At 42.4% G+C, this 20148-nt stretch overlaps 1 protein-coding gene across 1 annotated transcript; it reads left to right on the top strand.

Annotated features, from left to right (window-relative positions):
• Nucleotides 1-651: 651 nt before the first annotated feature.
• Nucleotides 652-19584, top strand: PCID2 (PCI domain containing 2). Its single transcript, XM_015411762.1, has 15 exons — nucleotides 652-868; nucleotides 2385-2443; nucleotides 3103-3192; nucleotides 5377-5450; nucleotides 6158-6225; nucleotides 7845-7884; nucleotides 8679-8733; nucleotides 9862-9965; nucleotides 11915-11990; nucleotides 12094-12235; nucleotides 13468-13568; nucleotides 15001-15074; nucleotides 16714-16839; nucleotides 18082-18205; nucleotides 19128-19584. The coding sequence occupies exons 2-15, from the start codon at nucleotides 2408-2410 to the stop codon at nucleotides 19215-19217; spliced, it is 1200 nt and encodes a 399-aa protein (XP_015267248.1). The 5' UTR covers nucleotides 652-868; nucleotides 2385-2407; the 3' UTR covers nucleotides 19218-19584.
• Nucleotides 19585-20148: the final 564 nt, after the last annotated feature.

Here is a 20148-nt window from a genome sequence, read left to right as displayed (position 1 = left end):
CTTCCAGAGGGATAGTCGGTTGCAGCAGAAATACACAGGAACCCCATGTGGTGCACCTTCGAGACTTTCTTTTTTAAATTTTAGGATAAGCTTTCGCTGCCCGTCTACGTTATAATAAATGTGGATTGCATTTTGAGGTGTCACAGGGATCCTGTTATTTTCGTTAAGTGGAATAACTGGATAGCCGCAAGATTCTTCTCCACAAACAACCTCGTTCGTTCGTTCTGTGGTGCTTTTGCTTAGCTGGATCTGTAGCCTTTGTGAAACGTTAGAAATACGCAAGTTGCAATGCAGTTCCTCTGCAGAGTTACACTCTGTGTTAAGACGGGAGTGCTTAGGCGAGCAAATCCAACCGAACTCAGGGTTATAGCCTTTGGGGGTATATCCGAAGTAGCAGCAGTGCATTTGGTCCTTCTAGTACAGTTCATTAACGCCCCTACACAAAGCGTAGTAGGTAAGCCGCTTAAAGCGACAGCTCGGGTAGAGACTCTCTGCTCTAAAAAGCCTTCGTTGCCCCGGCGATCAATAGCCCCGCCCTTTTCGAACTCCAACCCTTCTCAGTCGCGCACGGATAGGTGAAAGAGACCGGCGAGATGCCTCACGTGATGAGCTGACAGTAGGAGTTGTGGGATCCTGACGAGCCAATCCGCGAAGAGAGTCCCGTCAACAGGAAGGAAGTCCGTCCCCAATTTTGAAATGGTTCCGCCTTTCTGGTGCTGGACTTTCCTGTGGCCTGGGCAGCCCTCGGCAAGTGGCGTGTTTGGGGTAGGAGTGGGGAGATTCAAAGAGGGAAAGCGGTGGCGCATCTGACGGGGTGTTGTGTGCATGGCCGGTGTCCTTGGAAGAGCAATCTTTTCATGCGCTTCAGGTACCGCTTTAGACGTCCCTGAAACAGGAACAGTTCTCTCTCCCCCCCCCTTCCGCATCCAAAGTTTACTCTCCATCAAGCTTTTTAAGGTGCTACAAGACAAGAGGATTTAAAAAAAAATATTTTGGAACACGTACAGAGTTTCATTCTCACTTATTACAGAATACTGGTTGCCTATTCTGCAGTAAGTGAGAATGAAACTCTGTACATGTTCAGAAATTTTGTGGCCAGAGCTAGCAGAGGAGAATGATGCTGAAATTCAGGGAGCTCTTGTTTTTGGCACTTCCATTTTTTGCTTTTAAGCTAACGGCTGCTGAATTGAAGGGCATTTGATTGCCTGTGTCTGGCTGCAATTTCACTAATTTTATTTAAGGAGATGCAAAAACAGCTTTCTGTCGATGCATTTCTAGAATTCTGTGGTTCATAAGTTTCCACAGGCAAATAACTTGCTTATATTAAACGTTAGCCTCTGCCAGGGAATTACAGTGGCAAAGAGAGCTTGTGTTATAACATTTAACATTCCTGTTCCAGAGTATGAAAGTTTGTCTATTATGCCATCCATGTGCCAAATGTTCCCCGTACAGGCATTTATGGTATGCTGGCACTCAAATCTGGCAAGATTAGAGCTGTCTCAGACAAATCCGTCATATTGCTTTCTTTAGTCCCTATTTGTCTCAATGGCACGTATTTGCATTGCTGCTCATATTTCTAATATGGCTTCCCACCCTGTTTGGCAACATCTGGAACAGATTCTCACAACTGCTTTTGCCACAGTAGTTAGTTGCAGATCACAATGAACATATACACAAACACAAAGCTGCCCTACACTGAATCAGATCCTTGGTCCACTCAAGTCAGTAATGGCTATTAACACTAGCAGCAGCTCTCCAAAATTTCAGGCAGAGATCTTTCATATCACCTACTACCTGAATCTTAATTGGAGATGCCATGGATTGAACCTTGAAACCTTTTGCATGCCAAACAGATGCTCTGCCACCAAGCCACAGTCCCTTCCCAAAGCAACAACTTTAAGGCCTGTGCATACACACATGGAACAGCCTTATAGTGAATCAGACCCTTAGTCCATCAAGGTCTGCTCAGGCTGGCAGTGGCTCTCCAAGGCATGAGTAGTGGTCTTTTATGTTACCTTCCAGTTGGAGATGCTGGAGATTGAACCTGGGACCTTCTCCGTGCCAAGCAGATGCCCTGCAACTGAGCCATCACCCCTCCTATGACTTCTGTCTGCAGTGCTAAGTGTACACGCACAATTCTTCTCACATTGACTTTTTGCTTGCTGCTCTATCCAGGGGTTCTCAAGCTCCTGCAATAACAAAGAAATTTAGTACTTTTGGTCCCTAAAAGTGCAAGATATTCTGCATGTTGTGCCAGTAACAAGAAGCCATACTGTGCCATTTGCAACCATGAGTATCTGCTTTTGACACCTCTCTTTCATATTGAAGCTGATGGAAAAACAAATTGACGTTACTGTGATTAATTCAGTGTGTTGTCTTTTCAGAATAAAATGTTTGCTTGCCTTCAATGGCACACATCACTATAAACCAATATTTGCAGCAGGTAAGTGATAGCTGCATTTCAGTAATCATTTGTCCAGTCCTTTTGTTTATTCATTTACGTCTTCTTTTGGGCTGGGCTGGAGTCAGAGAAGGAAGGAAGCAGAAAGAAGAAGAAGAAGAAGCAGTACCTCCTCCCAGCTGCTGCTGCTTATCCACTTTCTCTCCATGGTGTGGGTGGAGATAAACTACTGGGAAAGGAAGGAGAGAGCAGAAATGCCTCTTCCCTGCTGCTACTGCCTTGTTGCCAGCCTAGATTTTTTTTCTGGCTTGCAGCCGCTCCTGCCACCATCTGCCTTCTTTCTTCTCCGGCAGCCTTGCTTGCCCACCTGCTTTCCTTGCCCTCCCAGCTTCCTTTGTCACCCCACCTCTCCAGTGGCCGTCATCCCCACCCTCACTGGCCCAGATCTTTTATGCTATCTGCACAGCTGCAAGAACACTGCTTCTCTGATTTGGGGGTTCTTGTTACTACCTCCCCAAGCTTTTTATGTTTTAGATTTTTTGTGCCAATATGAGTGGGTTCCCTTGAGTGTGTAGAAAAAAATTACCTTTATCAGTACCTGGCCCAACTGTGTGGGTTTATGGATCCACGCTCCATGAGCCAGCTTCAGAATTAAATGTAAAGATTTGTTCAATAACATTTTTGTATATTTTTATTCATAGGTATTGGAAGCCATTGACAACAGAGAGGGGCCATTTTGTGCAGAATTAGTGTCATTTAAACATCCTCATGTTGCAAATCCAAGACTTCAGGTAAGAGACTTGCCGAGCAGGTTTATTTTGAAGTAAGCTCGACTGTATTCAATAGGGCTTACTCTCAAATAAGCATACATATGGTTGAACTGTTGCTAAGTGTACTGATACATTGATCTTAAATACATTAACGTATAAATACATCCCATGGAGTTACCGTTTTTGTCATTTTCTGTTTCTTAATTCTCAAAATAAACTTGGCCCTTGACAAACACTGCACGGGTACATAATAAGCTGTAAAAGGTTGTGATGAAATGACTTTGCCACACAGATAGATTAAAGTCCAGTAGGACCTTGGAGATCAACAAAATTTGCCGTGCAGTGTTAGATTTAGTTTTGTTAGATTTAATTTAGTTTAGGGATTAAGTTTTATTAGTTGAAACTCTAAGCAATGCTAGTTGGTTGGAGAAGGACTGGAGTATGGTTGGTTGAATGGATAACCCTGAACCCAGTTTGGGAAAACCCTTTTAGAATCTTGGAGAGTGTGCTAAGTTACAACTGAAGAGAAGGGAGAGATGGAGAATCAGTAGTTAGGTTGTGATTCTCAAAAGATTGTACAGAACAGAAAATGCAGAATGTGGTTCTGCAGGCCATTTCACCACAAAGGGTAAGCCCTGTAAAAATGTAAGCTCTGGTTTACATATCCTAGAGAACGAGGGGGCAATCCACCGGCATGATGGACTGCACTTCTTGAAACTCTAGATTCTGGCTTTCCTTCACTAAACAGGTTCTGAACAAAAATTAGCTTGGCTGAGAAAACAGTTCTATTTCTTTTTTTCTTTTTTTGCTTGTTCTGTTGGTGTTCTGTTTGCTGGGTATTCTTAACATCTGGGAAATGTTCTATAATCCTTCACCTGCAATCTGAAGTGGTGAGATTTATTTATTTTATTTTATGCCCCGCCTTTCTCCCTATTGAGGACCTAAAGTGGCTTCTGTCATTCTCCTCCTTTTCATCCTTACAACACCCCATTCTGCCGGTACAAGTCTCTGCCACCTCATTCTTCAGCATATGTGAACTAAGAGTCCCAAGCCACTTTAAACACAAATATTTAATCATGAGAAGAGTCTACTGGTCAGGTGCATGAAAAACATGGTGTTTCTCTGGGCTAGTTTTTGAAGATAACTTTTTTGTTCTACGTGTTGCCAAGATTTCCCTTAAATTGGAAAGCTCTAACTTAAAAAAAAAATAAATCTTCTTTGCCTACTTTCCATTCTGTTTGTTCCTCTCACTTTTTTTGCCCCTTTTACTTGACTGCAAAAAGCTCTTCCTTGATTTTTCTGTTCGTTTAAAAAAATATCTCACAGCTTGTAAAACATAAAAGTTTTACAAGCTATGATAACATGGTATGGAATCTTCAGTGTATGTAATTTTTGACACGTTAAGGGAGCTTCTGCATTTGCCATCATAAGGAAAGAAGCCATTTGTTCAGTAACCAGAACCTATATAAGAAAAGAGGTTGAATCCAGCCAGGGCTATAGCCAGCGGTGCCCCCCTACAAAATCTGCAGCACTCCCACCCGATCTTCCGCACTGCCACAGCTGGGAGGCAGCTGTACCATCACTGCTCCCGGCAGTCCTCTGTGGTGCGGGTGCACCCGGGAGGGGCTTGTGGCTGCTGCCCAGATCGTGCTGCTCGCAGCCACCACCTCACTGCTCCTCGTTGCCAGAGAGGATGCTAGCAACGAGATCCTCCCACACCACAGGCACAGTGGAGGGGAGGGACAGTTTGTGCTGCAACCGCACCAGACTGAAGCTGGGGTAAAGAGCTACTCTTCTCCCTCCCTTCCACTGCTCTGAAGCAGTTTACATCCTGAGAAGCTCCTCAAAGGGGAGGGGAATGCACATGGGTTGAGCAAACAGCCTGGTAAGGAGCTTTTCTTCCTTACCCCCAACCAAAGTTTCTGCTGGTTGGGGTTTCTTTCAGTGGAAAAGGACGTCCTCACCTCTCCCTACAGTTCAAAATACTCCCTGAAGTGCCATTAGCCAGGAATAAGGGGACCCCCCACACACACACAAGTAGCATTCCTTGTGAGGAGTGTTGGGAGATCTGCCTCAGGAGCTCAGAAATGGTAAAAGTCACCCAGCCCTTCTGTTAGTAGATCCAACTCAATATATTGTACTATATATGTCACATTCTTTTGCAACAAAGCACCAAGTATCTCACTGAGGTTATTTTATAACCAGCTTTCATCACCAGAAGAAAAATGTCAACAAGTCCTGGAGCCACCCTATGATGAAATGTTTGCTGCCCACTTAAGGTAAAAATGGATGGGAAGAAGGGCTCAGTTGATTCAGTTTGGAAAACAGTTTTTCTCCAATTGTTGTGAAGGGTTCAAAGGAATAATTTAAGTAATAATACTTGTATTTGAGAATTTGTGTTTCGGCATCTGCAGTGTAAAAACAAACAAGAAGTATATATGTTGCTCTCAAACCTATACTAGACAAGAAAGAAATTAACTCTGTCTTATAGATAGTGTTGGAGTGGTGTATAAAATGGCCAATGACACCACAAATGCATCATATGTCACAAGAGTAGGGAATCCAGCCTGCCATACAGACTGCAAAATCATAGTGAAAAAGCAGAAAGTTATCATATTTTGAGCAGCTTTTTGAGAACTACATTCAAAATATAAACAATTTTTAAAAATTCCTTGATTATATTAAACAGTGTTTTTATTCTATGTAATATGCAAGCCTAAAAATGTTTATTTGGGTAAAGTCCCACTGTAATGTGTTGTGTTTACTCCCAGGTAAGTGTATATAGGATTGTAAACTAAAGGTTGTAATCTAGAAAGAAGAGTTTTAAAATATATCTGACTTTGTAGTCTGTTCAAATGTAATTCAAATATAATTTGTTGCTGTTCAGAAATGGTAATCTTTAAAATCTAATTAAATTAAGTTAAAGAATTGTAATTTGGATATAATCGCATGATACTTAATACATTTGTCTCTCCTGTTTTGATAGATGTACGTATGCGGTTGCCAACCATGACTTTGTAGAAGCTTACAAATGTCAGACTGTTACAGTACAATATCCTTTATCATTGACATTGATTAGTGTCTGCCATGGGATTCGGATAGCAACTTGAGCACGTGGGGGATAAGCAATTGTGTTGCAGTCTGGGTGGGCTGAAGGTTCTGTTATCTGGGGAAGAGAATCTTAGCTATTAGGTTATTGGGGCACTCTGACAGTCACATTTGATGGCCTGGAGTCTGATCAAATGGGACTGAGAGTGCCCCAATAGCCATTTGTCATCCCCACTTGTATCATTTGCAAGATATGGAGGAAAGGGTTGTAGATGCCTGAAAACTCCAACTCCAGAATGTGCTTATTTATTTTCTTATTTCTTATTCACTATAATATTTGGATACTGGCTGTGGTCACACACACTAAATAATCTACTTTCAATCCACTTTCAGTGCACTTTCCAACTGGATTTTGCCAGTTCACACAGTAAAATCCAGTTGGAAAGTGCACTGAAAGTGGATTATTTAGTGTGTGTGACCGCAGCCACTGTTTATGAGAAGACAAGAGTCACTGGAAAAGACAATAATGCTAGGAAAAGTTGAAGGCAGCAGAAAAAGAGAAAGACCCAACATGAGATGGATTGACTCAGTCAAGGGAGCCACATCCCTCAGTTTGCAAGACCTGAGCAAGGCTGTTAACGATAGGATGTTTTAGAGGCCATTCATTCATAGGGTCACTGTAACGATTTCATGTTTAACTCTGTGTGTGTGTGTCTTTAAAAGTTTGGATGCATGGCTGTATGAAAGTCTAGAGTAGTGGAAACAAGCAAGTGGTGTGATTGGTGAGTGACAGAGAGGGGGAGGGGTTTTGGAAATGATTCTGTGTGGGTGAGCAGATATGTCAGTCAAGAGTTACAGTTAAGACAGTTAGTGAGATGACAGTTGTGAAGTCAGTTAAGTTATGTATGAGTTGAAGGGGTGTTAAGCTATGTAGGAGAGATGAGAAAAAAGCTTCCCTGTGTGGGTTGTTAAGTTCTGAAGTCTGTGAGAGAAGCCGTCTGTGTTGAAACAGTTATAAGCTGAAGTTGAATGTATAAGAAACAGTAAACTTATATGGCCTAAGGAAAATATTGTTACAAAGTGACATGCCCAGATCCCTGTCAGTAAGAGGGAAAAGTGTGGGCTACACCAAGCAGTTGTTCAGTATTTAAGCCTTCCTGGTTACAATTAGTTAATCTTTTATTTGTGAATTACTTCAATAAATCCTCTTTCATTTAAAAATACCCACTCTGAAAGAAATTCTTCCCAGGAAACACATAGTACCTCGAACGCCTAAAACCCTCGACATACCTACCCAGAAATTGAGAAAGCATAAAGGTTTGGAAATCCTTTTAAAATTTCCTGGTGGCAGCCGGATATATAGAGTAAAAACAAAACAGAAAGAACATTTTAAAGTAAACCCAGACCTCCCCAGTTAAGGGGTCGTCACAGTCACCATCAGTAGGAAGCGATTTGATGGCACTTAACATGCACACACAATATTGTATTTTGATAGCATCTTACCCGCTGTCACATTTTCAAACCTGCACCTTCTTGTTGTCCTGACTGCCGTTGGGGTGGTTGTTGGTTGGGATGAACAGATAGGCTACTAAACTGTGTATTAAGTTTCCCTGAGCTTAACAAATCTTTCTTGAGAGCCTTTCAAGCACACAAAGAAGACAACTGGTAAGTACCAGGCAAACATAATTATATAAACAATTGAATTGTTCTGATGAACTTATGGAGATACATGTGAATGCTTCGCGGAGGTGAACGTTTCACCTGTAACTAAATAAAATTGAATAAATGCTGCCTGTCATCTCTAGATTCTAAAATACACTTCAAGTATCTCCAGGCATTGCCACGTAATTTGTATTAAGGGCCAAAAGCAAAGTTTACATAGCCCTCATCCAGGCAACCTGTGAAGAATAGAAAGGACATAGCTCAAAGAGGGAGAGAGACAGGAGTGATAATGAATGTTAGGGGTGGTTGTTTTATAAATGATATTCAGAAAGGGATATCTGAGAAGGTCCTAGTCTTAAAGTACAAGAGAGTCTTGAGGCGGAATATAAATAAGAGGGAGTTCTTTTTATGGTGGTAATTCTTTCGTATAGAGAATTACACAGACTTCTAAGAAGGATGCAAAGGTGAGAAAATGCAAGCTTAGATTCAGGTGTTTAAGGCAAGGCCTGGCAATGTACAAACTTGGCTGTCTGTCAAGCTATTGTATGTAGCCTGAAGGCACTCCTAATAAATACGGGCCAAGAAAAGGTTTGAAGGGCTCATGGAACCTCCCTCAGGCTTGGTAAATTTGGGCTGTTAGGTTGACCTTATTGTCAGTATATTGTGCAACTTTATGGCTGAACTTCACAGCAAAGTGTCTGATAGTATCTATGGATATATATTTCTGTAACTGACCATGAAATTCGTATTCTGTTGCTTGGATGGATAACTAGAGGTGGCATTTTTGTTTTTTCCAGGGCTTTGCCGATTATGTATGCAGTAACCCTTGATCTTCGAATTTTTGCTAATAATGTAAGTAATATCTGAAGAGTTCAGGCCAGTGGGTGCCAAGGATTGTGTGGGGACTGCCTGAAGGGTACTTTGTGCCCATCCTGAGACCTGTTTCGTCTTGGGAACTCTCTAGATCACTATCCCTCAGTACTAGGTAAGTGGCCCTGAGGTGTTTGGGGCATGACTTGATACACAAATATAGCTTGTAGGAGTGATAAATGAAATACTTGCCAAATACTACAGTGTGAGTGATAACTACTATGCTGTGAAAGTTTCGTGTTTGGAGAGATCTGTTCTGTTACTGGACATAGTCTTTGTTGAAAGCCATCATGACTAAAAGGAATGTCCATATTCAGAGGTAGCAAACTCTGAATATTAATGTAAGGAAGCAACAACAAGGGAAGGGCTTGGCCTCTCTTCCCTGATTGTTTCACTTTCTGGGATAACTGGTTGTCTGCCATGTGAAACAGTTTGCTGTACTAGATGGAGTACTGGTCTGATCCAGCAGAGCTGTTGTTATATGCATTTGTGGATGTTTTTCCCCTCTTAAGTGATCAGCTTTGAGAAAGTCTATCAGTTATGCAGCATTACGGTACCCCTGATACTTACCAGAGGCTTGTCTGGGAAGAAAGTGGTCTAATGTCAATAGAGGAGCAATTATTGTAATTGTGAGTCAGCTTACTGAGCTCTTCTAAGCACGCACAGACATATTCCTGAGGTGTCATTTGAGAAAAATGTGTTCTTAGTAACCGATAGTACCAACCAATAATGAATTCTTTTCAGAGATGTCTGAGTCCCATTTGCAAGCATGTGTTGCTTCTAAAAAGCAAATAATCATTTGTGTTTGCCACAAAGTGTCATTCTGAATGGAAAGTAAAGCCGCATTTATTTGGGTGGCCTAGAACGTGTTCAGGCAGTATGCAAGTGCTGGCTACTCCTGATGAAGTGAGCCACCCCGCTGATTTGAACGGCTAGGATCCTGTTTAAACTGTTAGGCTTTGGCCCGTATGGTCAAGAGATTTTAGTCTTGCAGAATGGAGATGCTCCATTCTTGAGGCAATACCCACCTAAAGCTACACTGATTTGAAGACAATAGGCCCGTAAAATTGGGTATGTGTCATACCTGCTGGTTGTCCCCTATCATGATAGGCTGACCAACAGCTGGTGAAGAAAGGGAAAGGCAAAATTGGTGACATGTTGGAAAAAGCTGCAGAACTCCTGATGAGCTGTTTTCGAGTCTGTGCCAGTGATACGTGAGTGAATGTTTCTCTTGAATTAAATAATTTTATATTTTTTCCAGTTTGTAAAATGTGATGATATAACAGTTGTTTTCTATTGTCACAGAAAGTTGGAGCAGAACCAATGGGTTGAAATTAAATCAGAATAGTTTTCAGTTAAACATTAGGAAGAACTTCCTGACAATTAGAGCGGTACCTCAGTGGAACAGGCTTTCTCGTGAGGTGGTGGACTCTCCTTTGGAGGTTTTCAAACAGAGGCTAGATGGCCATCTGACAGCAGTGCTGATTCTGTGAACTTAGGCAGATCATGAGAAGGAGGGCAGGAAGGGTTGCCTCAGTGCTTAGTTCTTCTTGTGGCCCTTTCTTACACGCCCAGGGAAATGCTGATTGCCACTTTGGGGTCAGGAAGCAATTTTTCTCCAGACCAGTTTGGCTGGGAGTCCTGGAGGTTTTTTGTCATCTTCTGGGTGTGGAACAGCAGTCACTGGGGGTGTGCAAGGGGTTGGACTAGATGACCCTGGAGATCCCTTCCAACTCTATGATTCTATGATTCTAACTTCCTTTATCAACAAGCTTGTGTGTGTGTGTGTGTGTGTGTGAATGCAAATGTATTTACACATCGAAGGAGATTGCCAGACGGTTTATTCCTGCTAATATAAGCATTCTCAAAAGTTCTCTGTGTTTCCTCAGGCAGACTGTTAAGCATCCTCCTTCAAAACAATGATGGTGATCAAGAGGAAGAGTTTTTTCAGTCTTGACTTGTTGAATTGAATAGAAAAATAATTATCATAATTAAAATTGGCTGCTGCTTCTACTGAACATGGTACATTCTAGAGTTACTGGACTAGATAGCATTCCCTTAAATACAGTGGACTTCGCATGGTAGTTAGTTCAGCACTTCCAAATTTAAAGCTGATGGGCAGAAAGTTAAAAGCCAGAGAGAAAAGAGGAATTTTGTGTTTGGGTGGCATGTTGTGCAAGCTGACAGACAGCCCATGGTACTTAGTTGCCTGAGTAAGTGGTGCCTCCCCATGGATGTAGAGCATGATAAATTAAGAAACAGTTGCTATTTAATCAGTATTCATTCTGATAGAAGCAACTGTGCAAATAGGGTTCAATCCAAAGTCCATTCTGCCAGCTGAAGGAACTTCTGCCATCCTGCTTCATCCCTCCACTGAAGTCCACAAAATTCTACTTCTTGATGATAGAGGACCCTCAAGAGCATCATGAGGGGTAAATTGGGGGTCTTCAAGAGAGAGAGAATCAGCAAAAACGATCAACTCCTTCCTTGGGCAGAGAATAACCTTTTGATCCAATTTATAATTTTCAAGTGCTTAACATAGTTGACCAGCTTTTTACTGTAAACTAGTACATATACAATTAAATGGCTGTGATGGTGTTAAGTGTGGATGAGGCTCTGTTGGGTTTATATATAATTTGTTTGTTTGCAGAAGCACTTGCTTGAAACTGTATCAAATAATTTTTTAGATGCCTGTTTACAACAGGGTTAAAATGGGTTTCCCCCTCCCTTTTAAAGTGGCATTTTAAAAAATTTATAATTTTTTATTATTGAACAAATATAGAACAATGAATACAAACAGAATCCCAAACAATACAAACTTTGTAACATTAATAATATTCTTTTTAGTACGTCTACCTAAAACTTAACTATTTAAAACTCTTAACATGTTTTCTAATAATATGGTTGACTTAGCAACCACCCTATCAATGAAAGCTAAGTTCAACTAGCTAGTTTTTACTTCAGAAAATAAAATATAACCTGGGGTTTATAGAATAAACACTTCAGATGAAACCAAGTAAAGAGGAACAGTTCCATTCTTTGCTATGTAACCTATGGCCAGAAAGCATTTTTTGACAAAAGTTAATTGATAGTTTTTTTGTGTTCAAGTTGTATAAGTGGCATTTTGATACTGATACATTCCTAATGTTTGCTTTCGTTACAGTCGCGCCAGCATTGATGATTCCAAAAAATGGGGCATGTTGTTTCTGGTGAATCAGCTATTTAAAATTTATTTTAAGGTATGATCCAAGTCCTGTAAGGCTTCTCTCGATATCATACTCCCAAAGCAGAGTTATTGTAGCATTCAGATTTTCCCTCTGCTAACATCACTGTTGTTTGCAGATCAACAAGCTCCATCTATGCAAACCTCTGATAAGAGCAATTGATAGCTCAAACCTCAAAGATGACTACAGCAAGGCACAGAGGGTTACGTATAAATATTATGTTGGACGGAAGGCCATGTTTGATAGCGATTTTAAGCAAGGTATTTACTATGTTAGAGATTGAGGCGGGTGGGGGGGAGTGGTGTGAGGAGACCAGAAAGAAAAGATCATACTGATGTTCCAGTACATAATCTTTAAAGCACATCAGCCTTTGGCACCAGCGTGATGTCATGAGTTACGCTTTTGTGGCTCTTGGTGTTCTCCGTCTTGAGTGCTCGTTTACTGTTAGTTGCAAGCGATAGAGAAAGGTCATTGGGTATCTTCAGGGCAGGCCTAACACTGCCATCTCCTACTTGTGGTTAGGAGATCAAGCCTCTTTTCCCACCAATCATTTCACTGACAAAAGGAGAGAATAACATTTTACCAACTCCCCCCCCCCATACTTTTCCTGGGGAATCCTGTTCCTTAGGAGCAGCATTGGGGGGTTGTGGCAATTGAGGGACAAGCTGAAGCATTCATGCTCCATGGATGAAAAAAGTTTCCTTCAGTGGAGATTTGCAGTGAGATCCAAACCCAAGAGTGGAGTGGCAGCTCCAGCGTTCCTCCCTCCGTCCCTGTGTTGTAGCCATTTCCTCCCTCCCTTTCCGGTGTTCTCCACTGACCATCATCAGAGGAGGGAGCACAAAAAACTACACGTTGCTTCCAGTCTTCTAACAATACTTATGCTTTTCAGTTGCACCAAGCCAAAGTGATGCTTTTAATTGCAACTTGCAATACTCTAGTTACTCTGGTTTTGACACGCATGTCAGAAATGATCCACTGTATTCACAAATACTTAATCACCTGACAAAACATGAGCTGACTTAAAAGGTTTATTCCTGTATGGGACGTTTGGTAACAGATTTAACAGTGGGTATAGTAATGGAGGGGCCATAGGAGTCCACAAAATGTGCATCTGGTTCGAGGTCCAGTTCGGTTGAGAGTAGTGTCATGGCTGCGCTCCATTCTGTGGTGTGTATTTTTTTATTTATTGTATTTGGTTTTGTTTTGGAGGGGCCAGAGCTTTAGTTTTTTTACAGAACTTTCAAACTTGTATCTGTGAAACTGTTCTTCAGTTTTCTCTGTCGTATACGTGGATGTATGTGGAGTATGAGATTTCGTCAGATTTAATTTCACGTTAATACTTGTGATTGTGAAACTATACAATATGGATCGACTTTTTTTTGGAAAGGTAGCTTTGATGTGGTGGCATTAAACACCTTTTGTTGTATTGCCATGTTTGCTGACGGTGTCCATTACCAGCTGTTTTCTGTCCCTCTTTCCATGTCTGCAGCTGAAGAATATCTCTCTTTTGCCTTTGAGCACTGCCACCGCTCAAGCCAGAAAAACAAAAGGATGATTTTGATTTATTTGCTGCCAGTGAAAATGTTACTGGTAAGTGGCACTTGAACATACTGAGCCTGATTGCAAACCACAGCACTTCGTAATTTAGAGATTGCAACCTCTGTGTAGTAGTGTATTTGTATAAGGATGCTGCACAAGCATTTGGTGAGGTGTCAAAGGTGAGCTGCAGGTGGGTTGGCACTCTGTGAAGGCCTGTGTTATGGTAAGCAGAAGTCATTTCCTGCAGGAGCTTACAGGAGCGGAGCTCCAGCAGTAAAGAGCCCAGGGGGGGCGGGCACATGCAACAAGCCCCACCCCCTGCTTTCAGCAGCCCTCAGTCAGAGCAAGAAGCAGCCAGGTAAGTTGCAGAGCCCCCCCCCCGCCCCCCCGGCCCAAAACAGTCCAGTGGCACCTTTAAGACCAAGTTTTATTGAGGTACAAGCTCTTCCTCCTCTGTGAGGACAGATCTGCACGTCCCCCCCACCCCAATAGCGAGCAAGCCAAAACAGCCCAGTGGAGCCTGAGCGGTGGGTGTTGCCTTCTGACACACTTCCGGTGATGTCAGGGGGTGTGGCATATGCAAATGAGTTATGCTAATGAGCTCCTGCACCTCTTTTTCTACAAAATGACCCCTGATGGTAAGTGATTTAAAAATAAATGCTGCAGTATTCAACTGCTGGGAACTAGTCAGGAATAGAGGCTGGGCTTCTTGGTATGTAAAGATTCCTTGCTGTGAACTTCAGTGAGTCAGACTAGGATCAGGATTTATCCCTGCTCGGTTGTCTTCTATCTATGCCAGCTGACGACTGTGCTCATACCCAGTGTGGCACTGCTGCCCCCATCAGGTTCTGTAGGATCGAATTCCTTCCTTCTCAAGGAACTAGGAAGGTATTGGCTGAGTTTCATTTAGGGACGCAGCTCAGGATCAGTCTCCTTTCTTCCCACCGCTGGTTATCATCCAGAGTATGGAAAGCCTTGTTCTGTGTTCCTCATCTTCTGAAATGAAGCAGGTGGTGACCAGAGGCTAAACTTTTTTTCTGTGGTGGGGGGAAGCCCGTCCCATAGAGATTCAGCTGGTGCCTAGTCTCAAGTTTTAGGCGTCAGGTAAAAACCTTTTTATTTGTCCAGGCTTTTTTGGTTAATGTTGTTATTTGTGTACAGTTCATGCCAAAGCTGTATTTTTAAATATTCTTCTGAATTTTCATATATTTATGTTGCTGTTTTACTCTGTGTTTTTTTCTTAATATTGTTAGTAGGCTTAATGTTGTGAGCTTTTTTTTAATATATCTTAGAAATAAGCAAATCTAAATAAACTAAAGACAAATATGCAGAGTACATCTTCAGTAGAATGTAATTAAGGCCACAGTGCTACTGAACTGCACATGTTGATTGGTTTTATAAAGCAGTTAGCTATCTGAAAGCTGTAGCATTTTTACAGAATTATTAGATATTTCAAATACTAATAACTGTGCCTGGTTTTCAGGGACAAATGCCAATGATCCAACTTTTAAACAAATATGACCTCATGCAGTTTGCAGACGTAACAAAGGCTGTGAGGTAAGTTTCACGTATTTGTGTGTGTGTGTTCATGCTTGCCTGGAAGTCATGGTTGACTTCTGGTGGCCCCTACTGGGGGCTTGGACGTTTTTCAGAGAGGTGGCTTGATTAGCCTGCCTCTGCATCCCACCTCTGGTATTCCTTGGAGGACGCCCTTCCAAGTCCTTGCCAGAGTCAGCCCTACTCAGCTTCCAAGATCTGATGAGATCGGGCTTGCCTGGGCTATCCAGGTCAGGGCTAAGTAAGTTTCACTTACTGAACCTTTTTTGTTTGTTTGTTTGCCATCCAGTCGCAGTCAAGCTATGGCGACCCCACAGGTTTTTCAAGGCGAGAGAGGTCCAGAGGTGGTTTGCCTGTCTCTGCGTAGCGACACTGGACTTCCTTGGTGGTCTCTCATCCAAATACTGACCAGGGCTGATCCTGCTTTGCTTCCAAGATCTGACAAGATCTGGCTAACCTACATAGCTGTAATTCTGAAGGTTTATTAAAGGTGTTGATTGGGCATTAGCACTAATCTGGTTTTGAGAAATACAGCCATCTGCTAAGTTCAGATGTGAAAACTCAGTAACGTGGTCAATGTGGTGTACCGGCTAGGATCTGAAAGACACAGATCCGAATCCCTATTTTGCCATGGAAGCTCGCTGGGTGACCTTGACCCACACACACACACACACACAATGTAATTAGCTTTGGGACCCCATTGGGGAGAAAGGTAAGGTATAAATGATGTAAATAAATAAAATGGACTGGTTTTGTCTTCGGGCTTAAGAGGGTTGGGCCAAGAAAGGCACAGTATGGAACTGGACTCTCAGACTGCTCAAAATAAGGAAGCCGGAACACGGGGCTGAACGTAGGAACTGCAGTTAGTGCTGTTCTGTGTTAGAGAGGAAGACCCAGGCCAGGCCAGTCTCATCATATCTCAGAAGCAATGCAGGGGTCAGCCCTGGTTAGTACTTGAATAGAAGACCACCAAGGAAGCCCATGGCCTCTACTCAGAGTAAGGCAATGGCAAAACCACCTCTGTTGGTCTCCAAAGAACCAGTTTGGTGTAGTGGTTAAGTGGGCGGACTCTACTCTGGGAGAACCGGGTTTGATTCCCCTCTCCTCCACTTGCACCTGGCTGGATGCCCTTGGGCAAGCCATAGTTCTGACAAGAGCTGCTCTTGAAAAAGAGCAGTTTCTGTCAGAGCTCTCTCAGCCCCACCTGCCTCACAGGGTGTCTTTTATGGGGAGGAGAAGGGAAAGGAATTTGTAAGCCACTCTGAGACACCTTTGGGTAGTGAAGGGCGGGATATAAATCCAATCTCCTCCTCCTCCTCTTCTTCTTCTTGCCTTGAAAAAACTATGAGGTCATTAGAAGTCAGCCGCAACTTGACGATGCTGTCCACCACTATGTTAAAGTGTAGATATAAACTCCACAGGATCACTTCTCTTGCTGAATTGCATTATTATCTGCTGCAGTGGGAGAGACTGCACATATGAACGTTTTCCCAATGCAGAACATTCTTCCATGAACATAGAAAATGAGCACGCTGCCAAGAACTCAGCACAGTTCTTCTTTTCCCCTCTGTGGAAGGATGCACTGTGATTTCCTTGGAAACACCATGTCACAGCGCTTCTCAATTTTTAATTCCTGTAGCGAAGGCAACCTTCTTTTACTGAACGATGCTCTGGCAAAGCATGAGACATTCTTCATCCGCTGCGGCATCTTCCTCATCCTTGAGAAGTTGAAGATCATCACCTACAGGAATCTCTTCAAGAAAGTGTAAGTATTTGCTGCGTTTGAAAGGGGACGGTGTAAATAATTGGTGCGACCTCAATAGAAGGAAAAAGCAATCCTCGCTGAACTGATGAGTTGCCTCTCATTCTCTTCCTGTAAGGAATGTTGCAAACTCGGGGGGGGGGTTTTGGGGGGGATGCAGATTTCTAATGGTTCGCTAAATGAGTCACCTTTTCTTAGAAAGGAATCTGAGTTTTAAGGTTTAGGCCATGTCGTCCCCCAGCTGGAAGTCCCTGCTGATTATTTTCCTAGCCATGTGTCTCTCTTCAAACGCACATGCATGAGGTGCCTGGGAAGCGACTATTCAAAGTGAAGAGCTTTGATTTGTTCTTTTCCCAACCTGATACTAGTATGGCATGCCAAGTTCAGTCTAATGACCCGGGAAGAAAGGTTCTCTTCCCTCCTCACCTTCCCCCTGCATTACCTGAGAAGATGCTGGCTTGCTTTCTGAGCTCCCCTTCCGATCTTGCTGGCAAAGGAAAGCGCATCAAAGGCGCCACATACCTGATGCAGGATCCTGGCCGGTAGGTCTGTCTGCTGATAGTCATGCCAAATTCTGGAACCATCTCTGATACCATACTCAAGACCTTGATTTAGGAGAGGTTAAGCAGCAGAGTGAATTGTCTAGACATACGTTAACTTCCTTTGGCTCTCCAAGCCTCAGTAGGGTTCTGCTCCTTAATTTTTTTCTTAATATCAAGTGCCTCACTAGCTAAACTTATGCTGCCAGTATGAACCTCGTTTTTGTGTTCCAGTTTAAAAATAAGCAGGGGGACAGCGGCTCGCATCCACCGAAGGATTTCCGTGCATAGTGGGGAGACAGTGATCTTTACCGGTTCTCTTTCCTTCTGCAAGCTCTGACTCCCCCTCATGCTATTCCTAGGTGTTTCCTGTCCCCTAGGAGCAGTATTTGGGGATGTAGCAAAAGGAGGAGACGAGGAAGTCCCACTCAATCAGTGGAAATTGCTTCCATCAGTGGAAATCTCCAGTGGATCCAAGCCAGATTGAACAAGAGATTTCAGAACTTTTCCATGATTATTATAACAGGTCTTCTCTAGCTCTGATTCTGAGCTGAGGAGACAAAGCTGGATCAGCCTGGCTTTTGGCCAGAGATGCTTCCTTGGGAAGTAAAACTGTTTTAGAGAAGATAGGCATATTTAATTTAAGATGGATTTGACCTACTGTGTCTTATAGGAACTGAGCTGTGTATCCTTTTTCTTCTTTTAGGTATTTGTTACTCAAAACTCACCAGCTTTCTCTAGATGCCTTTCTGGTTGCTCTGAAATACATGAAAGTCAATGATGTTGATATTGATGAAGTCCAGTGCATTCTAGCTAACCTAATATACATGGTATGCATTGAAGTTCTGTTACTATGAGATAGCTAACTGCAGTCTGTAACAATATATCTTTTGGGTGAGTGTAGTTGACATCTCAATATAAGATTTCCATTACTGGATATTAATACTCTGTTTCTGTATTCTGTAACCCATAGCAACTGTTTCAAGACAACGAATGTAATATTTAGTGAAAATGGACTGTGAAACAGTATGCTGCAATCCTCTGAGGACTTGGTTGGCTGCTGTGGATTCAACTATTTGCTCCTGTAACAGCCCACAAAGACACTTTCTCTTAGCCTCTCTTTTCTGGCCTATAAAGTGGGAACAATAGTACTAAAGACAGAAAAGAGTTACAATGTTGTTATATTCTTAACTCTTCCTGACACCCTACTCAGAGAAGGGCAATTGAGTAAAGCTGTCATAGTTCTGATAAGAGCTGTCCTTGAAAAAGAGCAGTTTCTGTCAGAGCTCTCGCAGCCCCACCTACCTCACTGGGTGTCTGTTGTGGGGAGGCGAAGGGAAAGGAGTTTGTAAGCCACCCTGAGACTCCTTTGGGTAGTGAAGGGCGGGGTATAAATCCAATCTCTTCTTCTCCTTCTTCTTCTGTCTGCTCTTTGGACCCAGATAGTGCAAGGTTGTTTAATCTTCCAAGCTGGGCAAGAATCAACACAGACACATGCACAATTCCATTTTAAGTGTCAACCAGTGCAGGAGGTATCCACAGCATGGTAGAAAACTGCACACTCCACCTTAACCCTATGTTGGGTTTTGTCTGCTCAATCCTCAAACAACCAACCCCACACTAGAGAGATCAGGCATTTCTATGCACACTGGCAAGCACCACACATGATTTTATACATCTGAATCTAGATGACTGCTGTAAGTGACTCTAGATGTATAATACTAATGTGCATTTATTTTCTCTCTGTGTCAGGGGCACATTAAAGGTTATATATCGCACCAGCATCAGAAGCTTGTTGTCAGCAAGCAAAACCCATTTCCTCCGCTCTCCACTGTCTGTTGAGTCTACTGTGATCCAGATGGAGAACAACTTTGCAGACTTGGTTTACCTTTGCTTGCAGTGGCTCTTTTTGAAGGTTGGAGCAGGCTGGGACGTTAGCCTCAATCTGTCGGAATGTGCCGTACAAATGCACAGCAGCTCCTTACAGAACAGTGTGAACTTCGTAAATGAATTTAAAGTTATACCTTCTGATTCTCTTTTGTTAAATATCACAGAGATTAGTTATTTGGTGTTATTTGCAATTGTTGTATATTTATACTGCCACACACAAATACATCATCTTGGGAGTATTTAGATACTCAAAACTTTTATGCATGGGACAGAAAATAGAAAATTTTCAGGAAACTGAAAATAAAATTCCTTGTGTTTGCGAGTTTTACGTAAGTTCACTTTTCCGTGTAGAACCTAAGAAAGAATCTGGGGTGTCTGTTCAGCATCCGTTGAAATCACTGGTTGCAATACTTTCATTTTACAAAATACCAGCAGTCTTGAATTTGAACAGATTGTTACCATTGGATCCATTGAGCAGTTGAACTTCTCTGGTCTTCCCCTGAGACACAAACTAGGGTCACAAGAATAAACATGGTATTTCATTTCCATTAATTGCTCTTGGGTTCCCCTCTTCCATTGGAAAGTATATGGTTTAGCACCCAGTGCCACGTGCCTGTGATTAGTCTAACTCAAGGGTGGCCAAACTGTGGCTCGAACTAACTGTGGCCAAACTGTGTCACAAACTATGTGCTCTTTCACACATATTGTGCGGCTCCCAGCAGGGCGTCTGGGGAAGCTAAATATCATTAGCAAACCAATATCATTGGACAAATAAATTATCACTATCAATATCTGCTTTTACCGCTTTTGTTATAATTTTTGGTAGTCCCATTTAATGTTAATAAAAAGCAAATTGGCATATTTCCCAGTAAAAACATGTAAT

Source organism: Gekko japonicus, unplaced genomic scaffold (assembly GCF_001447785.1).
Source record: "Gekko japonicus isolate JY-2015 unplaced genomic scaffold, Gekko_japonicus_V1.1 scaffold247, whole genome shotgun sequence".
In the NCBI taxonomy this organism is placed as follows: Eukaryota; Metazoa; Chordata; class Lepidosauria; order Squamata; family Gekkonidae; genus Gekko; species Gekko japonicus.
Note: the sequence above shows the minus strand (reverse complement) of the source record. Positions and strands in the feature narration are given on the sequence as shown.